This window comes from Oncorhynchus nerka, linkage group LG12 (assembly GCF_034236695.1).
Source record: "Oncorhynchus nerka isolate Pitt River linkage group LG12, Oner_Uvic_2.0, whole genome shotgun sequence".
Classification (NCBI taxonomy): Eukaryota; Metazoa; Chordata; class Actinopteri; order Salmoniformes; family Salmonidae; genus Oncorhynchus; species Oncorhynchus nerka.
In genome coordinates, this window is record NC_088407.1 from 43,051,409 (window position 1) to 43,067,143 (window position 15,735).

Consider the following 15,735-nt stretch of genomic DNA (forward strand, 5'->3'; position numbering starts at 1 on the left):
GAGCGAGGGGGTGGGAATAAACTTTTGAACTGTTCTGTCCTGGTCGATAGGGGGAAGGACATTTTATAACCTATGACGTCATATTTTGTATATAAACTGTTGTTCGTGGTTTCATGGCAGCGCGCTCCGATACTATTATCTAATTTTGATAAGACTGGTCTCTGTCTATTTTATGCAAATAGGAATCTTACAAATTCTTATAAAATAGACTGAGTGATTAAATTAATGTACAATTATAGGAATTATGAAATTCCAATAACAGTTACTTCTGCTGCAGAGGATAAGTTCATTAGTTAACAGCCTCAGATTGCAGCCCAAATAAACGCTTTACAGAGTTCAAGTAACAGACACATTTGAACATCAACTGATCAGAGAAGACCGCATGAATCAGGCTTGAATGGTGGAATTGCGGCAAAGAAACCACTACTAAAGGTCACGAATAAGAAGATACTTGCTTGGGCCAAGAAACATGAGCAATGGACATTAGACCGATGGAAATCTGTCCTTTGGTATTATCAGATATTTGGTTCCAACCGCCATGTCTTTGTGAGACGCAGAGTAGGTGAACGGATGATCTCTACATGTGTAGTTCCCACCGTGAAGCATGGAGGATGAGGTCTGATGGTGCTTTGCTGATGACACTGAGGGATTTATTTAGAATTCAAGGCACACTTAACCAGCATGGCTACCACCACATTCTGCAGCGATACGCCATCCCATCTGGTTTGCGCTTAGTTGGACTATAATTTGTTTTTCAACATGACAATGACCCAAAACACACCTCCAGGCTGTGTAAGGGGCTATTTGACCAAGAAGGAGCGTGATGGCGTGCTGCATCAGATGACCTGGCCTCCACAATCACCGGCCTCAACCCAATTGAGATGGTTTGGGATGAGTTGGACCGCAGAGTGAAGGAAAATAAGCCAGTACTCCGCATATGTGTGAACTTCTTCATGACTGTTGGAAACTGATTCCTCATGAAGCTGGTTGAGAATGCCAAGAGTGTGCAAAGCTGCCATCAAGGCAAAAGGTGGCTACTTTGAAGAATCTAAAATGTAAAACATATTTTGATTTGTTTAACACTTTTTTGGTTACTACATGATCCCATATGTGTTATTTAATAGTTTTGATGTCTTCACTATTCTACAATGTAGAAAATAGTAAAAAATGAAGATGAAAACATGGTGCGAAAAGTGCAAATCAATCCCAGAACAACAGCAAAGGACCTTGTGAAGATGCTGGAGGAAACAGGTACAAAAGTATCTATATCCACAGTAAAACAAGTCCTATATCGACATAACCTGAAAGGCTGCTCAGCAAGGAAGAAGCCACTGCTCCAAAACCACCATAAAAAAGCCAGACAACGGTTTGCAACTGCACATGGGGACAAAGATCGTACTTTTAGGAGAAATGTCCTCTGGTCTGATGAAACAAAAATAGGAGTGTTTGGCCATAATGACCATCGTTATGTTTGGAGGAAAAATGGGGAGGTTTGCAAGCCAAAGAACACCATCCCAACCGTGAAGCACGGGGGTGGCAGCACCATGTTGTGGGGGTGCTTTGCTGCAGGAGGGACTGGTGCACTTCACAAAACAGATGGCATCATGAGGCAGGACAATTACGTGGATATATTGAAGCAACATCTCAAGACATCAGTCAGGAAGTTAAAGCTTGGTCGCAAATGGGTCTTCCAAATGGACAATGACCCCAAGCATACTTCCAAAGTTGTGGCAAAATGGCTTAAGGACAACAAAGTCAAGGTATTGGAGTGGCCATCACAAAGCCCTGACCTCAATCCTATAGAAGATTTGTGGGCAGAACTGAAAAGGTGTGTGTGAGCAAGGAGGCCTACAAACCTGACTCAGTTACACCAGCTCTGTCAGGAGGTATGGGCCAAAATTCACCCAACGTATTATGGGAAGCTTGTGGAAGGCTACCCGAAAAGTTTGACCCAAAAGTGGTGACTCTTGTGACGTAAATAATTAAATTACCCTATTTCTAAACGTTCTTGCCTAGCTAAAATATTAGAATCCTTGATTAATTCTCAGCTAAGATCTTTCATATCTTAGAAATGTATTCTAAATGTACAACAGTCGGGGTTTAGAACAGGTCATAGCTCCATCTCTGCTGCATCCCTAGTTTTTGGAGTGGCCATCACGAAGCCCTGACCTCAATCCTATAGAATATGATGTGGTTAATTGTATGGATAAAAGACAACATTGTGCTGCCCATCTTCATTGACCTGTCAAAGGCTTTCGATACTCTTGATCACTCACTGCTAATAACACTCGCTCCAACTTCTTAAATCATAGCCTCAATTTTGGCCCGCACATTTAATATAGTTGCGGAGAGTCCCTGTATTCCTAGATTCAGATCATTCAGGCGAGAAAAAACATCACCCAGATAGGCCAGTCGTGTGAGAAACTTGTCATCATGCAAGTGAAAATGGTCAGTAAAGAAAACGTTAAGCTTGTTTCTCAATTAAAACACCAGCACACTTCTGTATATTGTAAAAGCGTTACATGGTCGCTACCCATATCACTGCATAGTGCAGAAAATACACAAGAGTTCAGGGGCCTTGCTTTAACAAAGTTAACCATTTTCACTGTAGTGTCCAAAACGTCTATCAAGCTGTCAGGCATTCCCTTGGCAGCAAGAGCCTCACGGTGGATGCTGCAGTGTACCCAAGTGGCGTCTGAAGCAACTGCTTGCACGCGCATTACCACTCCACTATGTCTCCCTGTCATGGCTTTTGCGCCATCAGTTCAGATACCAACACATCTTGACCACCAAAGTCCATTTGATGTCACAAAGCTGTCCAGTACTTTAAAAATATCCTCTACTGTTGTCCTGGTTTCCAGTGGTTTGCAGAAGAGGATGTCTTCCTTAATTGACCCCCCATAAACGTAATGGACATATACCAGGAGTTGTGTCAGGGCCAAAACATCTGTTGACTCATCCAGCTGTAACGCATAGAATTCCCTGGCTTGTATGCTGAGCAGTAATGGTTTCAAAACATCCCCTGCCATGTCACTGATGCATCGTGAAACTGTTTGATGAAGTCATTTTCTGTATAGTTTTTTTGACCTTTTACCCCAGCATTTTCTCAACCATTTCCGCGGCAGCAGGAAGAATTTATCCTACACAATATTATGGGGCTTGCCTGTCCTAGCCACTTGGTAGCTCACCATATAATATTCTTCTAGGTCCTTCTTATTAATATATATATATATTAATATATTTCCCTTGAGGAAATCACAAATATCATGGATATATTGGAACTAGTGGATATATGGAGGCTTAAATATCCTGACCTAGATAAACGGTCCTCTGAGCACATCAAAAAAGGTTTGGTATACCTCAACTGGTATGCCATCCAGCCCTGGAGTTTTCCCAGTCTTAAAGGCTTTAAATGCATCAAGAAGTTACTCCTCTGTAATTTGGCCTTCATATGATTATTTCTGTACAGTTGTTAATTTTACATTATTAAGAAGAAAAAAGTCCTTACAATTAACTTTGGTTAGTGGAGATGGAGGAGACAAAAACATATCCTTAAAATACTTTGCTTCCTCTTTGAAAATATAATTTGGTGAATCATGTGTGACAAGTTTCAGTAAATGATTATTGGTAGTATTTCTATGTTGAAGATAAACAAAAAAGTGCATTCTTTATATATTTCATCCAGTTCACATTATTTTTTTATATTAGACTTGATCTTTCTTGAATAAGTTATTTTTGTTTTTCCTATAACGTATTCTGTGCCTCTATGGTACTGTTTTTATTGCCATCTATATGTACTGTTAGACCCTCTATTTGGTTTCTTAATATGAGTTATTTTGACTTAAATTGCTTTTTGCTTTTGTTTTTTGTTCTAAAGGAACATTTTAAAAGTGTCCCATATAATAAGGGGATCTGCTGCACCTATATTATTTCGGAAAAAGTCTTATACATTATCCTGTCCTGGTGAAAAACAAGATGTCATCCAATTGGCTGTGATTACATTTCCAATACTCTCGCCCACGTGGATATTCTGTAAGAGTAATGTATATGCCAATTGTTTGATGGTCCGACCGCATTCTGTCCCCTATCCAGGACCTCTACACCAGGCGGTGTCAGAGGAAGGCCCTAAAAATTGTCAAAGGCCCCAGCCACCCCAGTCATAGACTGTTCTCTCTACTACCGCATGTCAAGCGGGACCGGCGTGCCAAGTCTAGGACAAAAAAGGCTTCTCAACAGTTTTTACCCCCAAGCCATAAGACTCCTGAACAGGAAATCAAATACCTACCCGGACTATTTGCATTGTGTGCCTCCCCCCAATGCCTCTTTTTACGCTGCTGCCTCTCTCTGTTTATCATATATGCATAGTCACTTTAACTATACATTCATGTACATACTACCTCAATTGGGACGACCAACCAGTGCAACCGCACATTGGCTTACCGGGCTATCTACAATGTGTCCCACCCACCACCCGCCAACCCCTCTTTTACGCTACTGCTACTCTCTGTTCATCATATAGGCATAGTCACTTTAACCATATCTACATGTAAATACTACCTCAATCAGCCTGACTAACCGGTGTCTGTATGTAGCCTCGCTACTTTTATAGCCTCACTACTGTATATAGCCTGTCTTTTTACTGTTGTTTTATTTCTTTACTTACCAATTGTTCACCAAATACTTTTTTTGCACAATTGGTTAGCGCCTGTAAGTAAGCATTTCACTGTACCTGTTGTATTCGGCGCACGTGACAAATAAACTTTGATTTGATCAACACTTTTTAAACTTTTGGTGCCAGCGAGAACGACATAAGAAAGTAGTCAAGATGACTAGCTTGATTGGGCATCCACCGAAGATAATTGTAAGGACTTTTTTCCTATTAATAATGTAACACCAACAGCTGTACAGAAAGAATCATGTTAAGGCCAAATTACAGAGCAGTAACTTCTTGATGCATTTAAAGCCTTTAAGTCCGGGAAACTCCAGGGCTGGATGGCATACCAGTTGAGGTATACCAAACTTTTTTTGATGTACTCAGAAGACAGTTTATCTAAGTCAGGATATTTAAGCCTCCATATATCCACTAGTTCCATTATATCCATGATATTTGTGATTTCCTCAAGGGTGATAGTTTGAAGTGTGATTTTCTTTACGGTCCATTGAGTAGTTTAAGTTTCTTAAGTTTCTTAAAATAGTTTAACGAGTTTCCTGTAAACAAAATATATTATATTCCTTCTCTAGTAGCCAGGTAAATATTGATTATCTTTTCTAATTATCTGCTAAGCCATTACAATTATACTTATTTCACAATTTACCATAAAGAGATACAAGTTTCAATTGTATTAATCATAATATACGTTTGTAACCTTAAAATTAAAAAGTACCATAATGATTGAGTGTCCATATAGCTATACTATGGTATTTGACTTGCTACTTGGATAAACCTCCAATTGTTCTCCACTAGTCCACCCGCCATCCCAAGTTGGATTGTCATTCCAGTGACTGGCAGACCACCCCTGTCCAGCTGTATCCTAGGGCATTTGAGAGATTGGGACCCATCCTTTTAAAAGAACACACAGTGCCACCCACAGAACAGAAGCAGATTAACTGCCAAAAACATTTCCAACGCCCTCACCTCCATTGAATTGTATACAGTTATACAAAATAAAATGACAAAATCAAAAAAAATCTTGCATATCTTAATTAATTTCCACAATTAACAAATAATATTTGTACCTATAACCAGGATTGTTACCTATAACCAGGATTGTTACCTAGAACCAGGATTGTTACCTAGAACCAGGATTGAAATGACAAAATTTACATTTTTTTTTGGCAAGCAATTATTATTTTTGGCAAACAATTATTGTGATTCATCCTGTATTGTCCTTATCATCATTACCCTATAGCAACAGATGTGGGACACACACACACACGTGCAATCACGCACACTCCCCACCCTTCCCCCAAACAAGCTCAGATGTTCAACAGTTATTCCATCCCCAAGCCCAACTCAAGAGAAGACTTGATGTGCGAATGCATATACAGCTGTAGCTGTTTGAGAAGGCATGCAAAATTGAGCAAGAATTGTGAGATTTTATTAACCAATGTCAAGTCCTAGCTGATGGTGCTCAAACACACCCCCCTACCCTGAAAAAAACACACACACACACGTCCCCTGTTGTGACCATTTTCCCAAGTATCTCTGTGCAGTCAGACTTTTTTATTATTTTGTGCCACCAGGGCCACAATAATTTGATTGCCAGCACTGCCGCTACCTGGGTGGGGGTACCCCACCGGAATCCCAACCGGCCAGGTACAAGGTCATCAAGGTTCTCATTCCTTATATTATGCTCACCCATCCGGGGGCTTGGGTTCATTGGACCAACTCTGTCAGGTTAGCTCAGACTAGAGGGGGCAGTGCTGCTTTAGTGGGTCTCTGACCGTGTTGATCTTTCTGTCTTGGCTGTTAATAGGTTACTTGCAGTAGGCCTATACAACGGATAAAGATTTCTCCTTAGTGTGTGGGTCGCTCAGGTGTCTGACAAATGTCTTTGTTTATTATGACAGTGTTTTTCTTTCTGCTTGCATTTTGTATTTTTATGTGTGTATTTTCAGTCATTTATGTAATTCAGGGCTCATCAGTAAAAGAGACCTTGGTCTCAGTATAACTCACTGATATTTAAATATATATATTTTTAACTACAGAAAAAAAATCTCATGGGGCCAGAACTCAACAGTGTGCACCACTAGGCTTTAATATGCTTGGATAATATGCTCCCTCTGCTCGAAAATTATATTATCAAACAGTAGGCTACTTACATCATTAAAGAAGAATACGATCGAAATGCACATTACCATGAAACTGATCGGATCAAATGGTTGGCATGCAGATGCAGCATTTGAGTTTTACCCGTAAAATGTGAAGAATTATCATTCAGAATTGACAGTGATGGCCTTATATATAATTAGGTAGGCCTAACTTGCTGTTTTTTTTTTTGAGTCACTATTTCTACTGTGTAGGCATAGGCAATTGTTACATTTGGATGATGCATTATAGGCTACAGTGCCTTCGTAAAGTATTCAGATCACTTGACTTTTTCCACATTTTGTTAGGTTACAGCCTTGTTCTAAAATTGATTAACTTGTTTTTCCCCCTCATCAATCTACACACAATACCCCATAATGACAAAGCAAAAACATGTTTTTCGAAATTTTAGCAAAATGATTAAAATATAAAAACAGAAATATCACATTTACTTAAGCATTCAGACCCTTTACTCAGTACTTTCTTGAAGCACCTTTGGCAGCAATTACAGCCTCGAATTTACTTGGGTATGAGGCTACAAGCTTTGCACACCTGTATTTGGGGAGTTTCTCCCATTCTTCTCTGCAGAGCCTTTCAAGCTCTGTCAGGTTGGATGGGGAGAGTCGCTGCACAGCTATTTACATGTCTCTCCAGAGATGTTCGATCGGGTTCAAGTTCGGGCTCTGGCTGGGCCACTCAAGGACAGTCAGAGACATGCCACAAAGCCATTCCTGCGTTGTCTTGGCTGTGTGTTTAGGGTGCTTAATCTTTGCTCCAGTCTGAGGTCCTGAGTGCTCTGGAGCAGATTTTCATCGATGATCTCTCTGTACTTTGCATCGTTCATCTTTGACTCGATCCTGACTAGTCTCCCAGTCCCTGCCGCTGAAAAACACCCTCACAACATGATGCTGCCACCACCATGCTTTACCATAGGGGTGGTGCCAGGTTTCCTCCAGATATGACGCTTGGCATTCAGGCCAAAGAGTTCAATATTAGTTTCATCAGACCACAGAATCTTGTTTCTCATGGTCTGAGAGTCTAGGTGCCTTTTGGCAAACTCCAAGCAGGCTGTCATGTGCCTTTTACTGAGTAGTGGCTTCCATCTGGCCACTTTACCATAAAGGTGGTGGAGTGCTGCAGAGATGGTTGTCCTTCTGGAAGTTTCTCCTATCTCCACAGAGGAACTCTAGAGCTCTGTCAGAGTGATAATTCAGGTTCTTAATCACCTCCCTGACCAAGGCCCATCTCCCCCGATTGCTCAGTTTGGCAGGGCGACCAGCTCTAAGAAGAGTCTTGGTGGTTCCAAACTTCTTCCATTTAAGAATGATGGAGGACAATGTGATCTTGGGACCTTCAATGCTGCAAAAATGTTTTGGAACCCTTCCCCAGATCTGTGCCTCAACACAATCCTGTCTTGGAGCTCTACGTACATATCATTCAACCTTATGGCTTGGTTTTTGCTCTGACATGTACTGTCAACTGTGGAGACTTATATAGACAGGTGTGTGCCTTTACAAATCATGTCCAATCAATTGAATTTACCACAGGTGGACTCCAATCAAGTTGTAGAACCATTTCAATGATGATCAATGGAAACAGGATGCACATGAGCTCAATTTAGAGTCTCATAGCAATTGTTTTTGAATTTTAAAACATTTGCAAAAATTTTTTTTTAAACGTATCGCTTTGTCATTATGGGTTATTGTGTGTAGATTGCTGAGGATTTGTATTTATTTAATCAATTCTAGAATACAGCAGTAACGTAACAAAATGTGGAAAAATTCAAGGGATCTGAATACTTTCCTAAGGCACTGTATGTATATTCTAAAATTATATCATACAATAAGCTACATGTGGGTACCAACTTCCTTTAGGAAATTATGCAAAAAAGAAAATAATTGTGCTGCTGTACCTAAAAACAAAAAGCACTACACCACTGCCCCAACAACAGATATTAGACAGCTTCACAAAAATGGACTGATTGAGAAAATCACAGCTTTCATTACACAAAGCCTACTGTATCTATGACGGCCATAGATAGAACTTCTTTGCGCAATAGCACCATATTCTGCATTCACTTGAAATTATATGATTTAAACCAATTAAAAAAGTTTGAACAGAAAACCGCTAACCTATAAGTGTGATTGCCTATGAATATGATATGATGGCAGAAATAGGGACCTTGTTGATAGCTTTGTCAATAAATCAACTTTCTTTCAAAAATGTTATGTTAGTGCCTACAAAACTCCTTCCCACAGGGCTCGCATGTTGTTGACATGCCTATCTGGCTTGGGGACAATACCAGGTGGGGACACAGACAACGGCTTTTAAAAAGTAGGCACATACCTAAAAGACTAACACCGATGACACAACAATGTAATGCATGTATACATTTTAGCATGGGTGACCCCAGTGGGAACGAAGCCACACAGGACCATGTCTATGGACTTCAGTGTATGCCCATATCCTGCTTCTGTAGACAGATAGCTGATTCACAAAGGATTTGCAGTACGTTGCCTGAAAAAAGGATTGGGCAATGTTTATATGGTCCCCTTTCAAACAGCCACATTTTTACCACATTCTTGTCAGCATTCACCATTTATATAGCCATTGTTTAGCCGCACCTGAGCAAGAGACATTACACTTTGACCCTGTTGTTGCGACTGTCCTGGTAACCTGACAGGATAGCAAGCTCTAAATTCCAGATAGAAATGCACTGCTTTAATTTCTTCACAACACAGTTAGCAGCTCGCCATACTTGTAAACAATTACCTTGTAATGTGTTCATTTTCCTTATGGGTAATAAAAGGTTGGCGACAGTTAAACTCAAAATGTTGTCTGATATGTTCTGGTAATTATGAGCTGGCTTGCCAGCTAGATAAAGTTGAATAACATGCTAGCATCAAACCAAAACGTTGTCTAAAAAGTTGCTTTTACTTGCCTGGCTTGCTAGATTGACATAGCTATCCTAACATTTTAAACAGATGTGTTTTCAGGTGCAAAAAAATTAACAGGTAATGCCATTTGGATTAGGCGGCTGCAATGACAAGCAGACTGCCGTTTTTGTGTTTATACTTTTCCATAATGACAAGGACAAGTGTGATGTCAGACAACAATGTGATTTAATGCGTGCCAAAGACGGTAAGATGAAAGGCGACGTTTTTACTGAGGGGTTGGTGGGATATTTAAATACATTACCACTATTATAACTACGTTGTTTGGCATGGATAAAAGTTCAGATATAAAGAAAAGTCTGAAAAAAGTTGCCGGAACGCTAAAGTTGGCTGTTTTTTTTTAAAGGGATAAGATAGTCCACTAACTGTGTCCAGAGAGACTGGCGCGTTTCAGTGCTGAGAGACATGAGGGACGAAAGGCCTGTGATGCTGATGACTGCTGCTGTTTTCCTTATGTTTAACATCATTTCTTCTCACAAACACGTCGCGAGCTGGAAAAGGCCAGCGAGCTTGGGCCTCCCGAGGCTTAGCTGCACAACCACACGCAGTGAAAAGACGGAGAGGGGGAGAGAGAGAGGGAGAGCGATGGAGGGAGGGAGAGAGAGAGAGCTTGGTCTGCGCAGCCTGCAGACACCACTCAGCTAAAAGCTGATAGGAAGTGACGGGCTGCTGATTAGTCAACTCACAGCCCTGGCGACCAGTGGCTGTATGTGTACGGGGCTGCGCACACACTGAACACACAAAGATTGAATAGATACATACAGATTGAGAAGGCACACACACACACAATCCTACACACAGTTCGGTCTAGCCCTGTATATATCTGCTGTGCTGCATGCTTAAAGGCATACAGTGATGTTTTGCCTTTTCACGCACGCACACATATTCCTTTGCGCGTGTGTGTGTGACCACATGTATGAAGGGGGGGATGTTGGTTGGTTGGTTACCTTGAGGAGATAGACAGGGATGTTGCTGAAGTCCACAGGGAGCTTGAGCAGGAAGCGTGCGGAGAACTCCCCCGTCTGGAACACGAGAGGCAAGGAAAAGAACATCACACCGTGTACAGATGGAGAACAGACAGGCACACAGGGTAACACACAGGTCATATTGAAACAACACAGGCACACTGCATGGGAATGATTAGGGATGGCTACAGATGAGTGAATTGCAAATGAGATTTCAGAACCTGTTTGAATAGATCTCATCTATCTGTCTTAATGGGACGATTTTTGGACAAATTAGAGATATTTCTTTCCTGATTTTAGGGAGCTATTGATCCTATGGATTTTCAATGTGGTTAATTTGCTGACTAGCTAGGTCTAAAAGGTTAATTGTATTTTTAGCCTACAGTCTAGAAAAAATGATAAATCCATTGAAATAGATACTTTTTAGCCAGTAGTTCTGAAAGTAGCACTCACGAGACAAAAGTGGTCCCCGAAAATTGCATACTAAGTCACATATGTGCAGATATGTGCACCGCGTCATTACTCTCTCTCGCTCTGCTGTGTGTGCATCTTTCTAGCTGTCACTCAAATGGTGAGGGGCTGAAAGCTCATTGGCTCGCTTCAAACTCAAATTGCTAAGGGGCTGGCCCACATAGGAGAAAATGGCGCAGCACAGCTTCCATTAAAACAGTCGCTTTCAAAACTAGGGATATTGTGGCTAATTGAGGCAAAACAGCCATTCTGCATGTATGAACTACACATCAACACATCCAGCCCAAAGCTAGAGGTTTAAAACAAATACTGTAAGTTCCGGAGAATGTCTTTAACAATTTTTCCAATAAAAATTATGTAAAAATGTATAAATAACGCAGATGAACTAATATACGACTAAAGGAATTAAGAGATGTAGAACAATAAAGCCATCTTAAACAGTTACCCCACAGACCACACCAACCCTAACCACCTCCTTCAGAGGCAAACCTCATCTGCAAAGACAGAACTTTCACATGTACACATTGAAATGTTCCTAAACATCATCCTTTCCCATCAAGGCACATATAGAAGACCTTCTATTTCATAAAAGTAGTAGGTTAGTTAGGGAGTGTGTCTCCACACACACACACACACACACACACACACACACACACACACACACACACACACACACACACACACAGAGTAGACACAGACATGTACACACGGCCTTGCTTTGAAACATGCTTGGGGCGCCACATCCTCACCTAGCATAATCCGCCCTTTCACAAGGCGGTTCAGTGACAGCGACATTCACTTCGCTGCTGTGAATTTATTAACCATGTCGCCAGCTGAACTGCCAGTGTAGGTCTACATTATGTCCGGGTTTAGGTTCTGCAATTTATATAGGTTTAGATAGGATGAGGTTTAGCTGTGGGGGTCAAATGTTGGAGAGAATCAAGAGAAACTATAGGCTCATATCAGTCCGTCCACAAAATTAAGTGCAAAACTTTTAAATAATCAGTGCGCAAAAATATTTCAAACAAAGAGAAGCTGAATGCTGAGCCTCATACTAGGCACAACTCTGGGTGGATGCTACCATGCCCTGTGACGTGGCTGTATCATGTAGCGTACCCAGCTGTTCTTGTGCCCGGCGTAGATCTCCATGCTGCGGCTGTAGTTGGGGTCCTCGAGCAGGCTGTCGTACTCGAAGAGCAGCCGGGAGCTCTCGCGCAGACGCTGGCACTGGTACTGGTGGTACTGCTGGATAAGCTCCTTCACCAGCTGAAGCAGGCACTCCGGGTCCCCCGCATCCCACTGGACCAGGTGCTGGAGAGAGAGTGTGAGAGGTTATTAAGAGGGGTTATTGTTTAGACCTTGGCGCAAAGAGAACAAAATAGCTTGAACAAAATATCTGAAAGCGTATACAACTCAAAGCATGTTCATTTTGGGACGATATAGTCTCAGTTCATGATCTATGTTATCCATTCTGGTATCTAACTGCAGAGAACTATCCTTTGAGGCACTGACTTAATTTCATCTACACTAGAGGCCATCTACACTAGCCATGTAAGAGGAGCGAAATCAATTGAAACGAGGAAAGGAATTGAAAACACAATGGCGAGGAAAGAGCCCCAATGGTTCACTAGAGCCCCATTGACATCCATTACGGGAATAATACCAAACTATCCCATTTACCCCCGCTCCTCTTCCTGCATCGCAGGAACATGACATCGCCACAGGATTTCCTGAAGCGACAAAGAGCTGCGTCGGTTCGCAGTGAATCCTTTGATCATTCCCACCCCCAATGCAATATATCTGACCTCATTTGCCAAAATGGTTGAAAGAAGTGGCTCAAAAAGGAGGAGAGGAAAGTTACCAAGACAAATGTTAGTGATGGGAAGGAGCATTGTTACAAGGAAGCGGATAAGGATAGCAGGGACCTGGCCAATATTTTTTTGGCGCTCCAACTTTTTTGGTACACAATGGTTTGGTTAGGCATCAAAGACTGGACTTTGTGAGCCACAAATGGAATATTTTCCATTTAGACGACAGAGAGGGGGAAAAATATACTCCGGGTGTTGTTAGGACACTCCTGATCATTAAATTAAACATGTTGAGTGCATTTTGAGTTCCAGTTCCATGCAGTGTACGCTATTTTGAGTAGTGGACAGAGCGACCCTTGCGTGTCTGAACAGTCCATTGTACATTTGCGATAACTCTCCTCCCACAAACAGGGCATTTGCATGAACAATGCCAAATTCCCCTGACCTCACTGACTGAAGCTGACAACAGGTATGCAAATGTACAGTAAAAAAATAAAAGGCATAAACAAGCAACCACCTGTCACGAATCGGTAACCCTTGTTACACAACATCTTCCACTGGCCTAATTATACAAAACAGGATGTTATTGGTCCCTCTGAAGGGGGGTAATTGTTTACTGACGTATGAGGAATAAAAATACAACATTTTAATTTGAGTGACACTGTGCGAAAACAAACTGCGGGAAACATGTCAGCCAAATAAACACAAATGGACGACTGAGCCTAGATGCAACTAGGCACTACGCAGGGGTCTACGGTCGACTTACTTTGAATAGTAGAGGAAACTCAATAGTTCAAAATGTGGCATACGAGTGTGAAAACAGTGGCAGTGACTGAGTTTGTCACACTTTTTGGACTTTTAAATGACAGTGCTCTTGTTTTTTTTTTCAACATGATTTTTCCTCGCTTCAGTGAGCCACAACTCTGTCTGCAGGCTTAGCTGAAACACACATACAGATGGAGAAAGGAGAGGGAAGATCCATGGCGCTGGAGCTTGCCCATTTGAGCGAGACCTACAGTAAGCAAGTCATCATTACGGACAGGACTCACAACAACACTAGGACGGGCAAGAAGGCAGAACTTCACGGATCAAATCAAAGTCATTCAGTACAAAATGGAGTGTTGAACATGTGTAGCCGACATGAAAGGATATTTTCTTTGGAAGACAATATAGTCTAATGACCATACCCATATGATTTTGATCAGTTTGTCTTAGAGAGCAACGACTACCGCCCCGTAGCACTCACTTCCGTCATCATGAAGTGCTTTGAGAGACTAGTCAAGGACCATATCACCTCCACCCTACCTGACACCCTAGACCCACTCCAATTTGCTTACCGCCCAAATAGGTCCACAGACGATGCAATCTCAACCACACTGCACACTGCCCTAACCCACCTGGACAAGAGGAATACCTATGTGAGAATGATGTTCATCGACTACAGCTCGGCATTTAACACCATAGTGCCCTCCAAGCTCGTCATCAAGCTCGAGACCCTGGGTCTCGACCCCGCCCTGTGCAACTGGGTACTGGACTTCCTGACGGGCCGCCCCCAGGTGGTGAGGGTAGGCAACAACATTTCCACCCCGCTGATCCTCAACACTGGGGCCCCACAAGGGTGCGTTCTGAGCCCTCTCCTGTACTCCCTGTTCACCCACAACTGCGTGGCCACGCACGCCTTCAACTCAATCATCAAGTTTGCGGACGACACAACAGTGGTAGGCTTGATTACCAACAACGATGAGACGGCCTACAGGGAGGAGGTGAGGGCCCTCGGAGTATGGTGTCAGGAAAATAACCTCACACTCAACGTCAACAAAACTAAGGATATGATTGTGGACTTCAGGAAACAGCAGAGGGAACACCCCCCTATCCACATTGATGGAACAGTAGTGGAGAGGGGAGTAAGTTTTAAGTTCCTCGGCGTACACATCACAGACAAACTGAATTGGTCCACCCACACAGACAGCATCGTGAAGAAGGCGCAGCAGCGCCTCTTCAACCTCAGGAGGCTGAAGAAATTCGGCTTGTCACCAAAAGCACTCACAAACTTCTACAGAGGCACAATCGAGAGCATCCTGTCGGGCTGTATCACCGCCTGGTACGGCAACTGCTCCGCCCACAACCGTAAGGCTCTCCAGAGGGTAGTGAGGTCTGCACAACGCATCACCGGGGGCAAACTACCTGCCCTCCAGGAGACCTACACCACCCGATGTCACAGGAAGGCAATAAAGATCATCAAGGACAACAACCACCCGAGCCACTGCCTGTTCACCCCGCTATCATCCAGAAGGCGAGGTCAGTACAGGTGCATCAAAGCTGGGACCGAGAGACTGAAAAACAGCTTCTATCTCAAGGCCATCAGACTGTTAAACAGCCACCACTAACATTGAGTGGCTGCTGCCAACACACTGACATTGACACTGACTCAACTCCAGCCACTTTAATGATGGGAATTGATGGGAAATTATGTAAAATATATCACTAGCCACTTTAAACAATGCTACCTAATATAATGTTTACATACCCTACATTATTCATCTCATATGTATATGTATATACTGTCCTCTATATCATCTACTGCATCTTTATGTAATACATGTATCACTAGCCACTTTAACTATGCCACTTTGTTTACATACTCATCTCATATGTATATACTGCACTCAATACCATCTACTGTATCTTGCCTATGCCGCTCTGTACCATCACTCACTCATATATCTTTA

General features: G+C 42.2%; 1 protein-coding gene across 1 annotated transcript in view; it reads right to left on the reverse strand.

Moving 5' to 3' along the window:
• The window catches only part of babam2 (BRISC and BRCA1 A complex member 2), a 194,995-nt gene that overhangs the window by 122,874 nt on the left and 56,386 nt on the right, over positions 1-15,735 (reverse strand). The window contains exons 5-6 of the mRNA XM_029674925.2: positions 12,315-12,509; positions 10,710-10,784 (exon numbers count right to left, since the gene is read on the reverse strand). Of these exons, the coding sequence (XP_029530785.1) occupies positions 10,710-10,784; positions 12,315-12,509 (270 nt within the window). The remainder of the gene's footprint in view (positions 1-10,709; positions 10,785-12,314; positions 12,510-15,735) is intronic.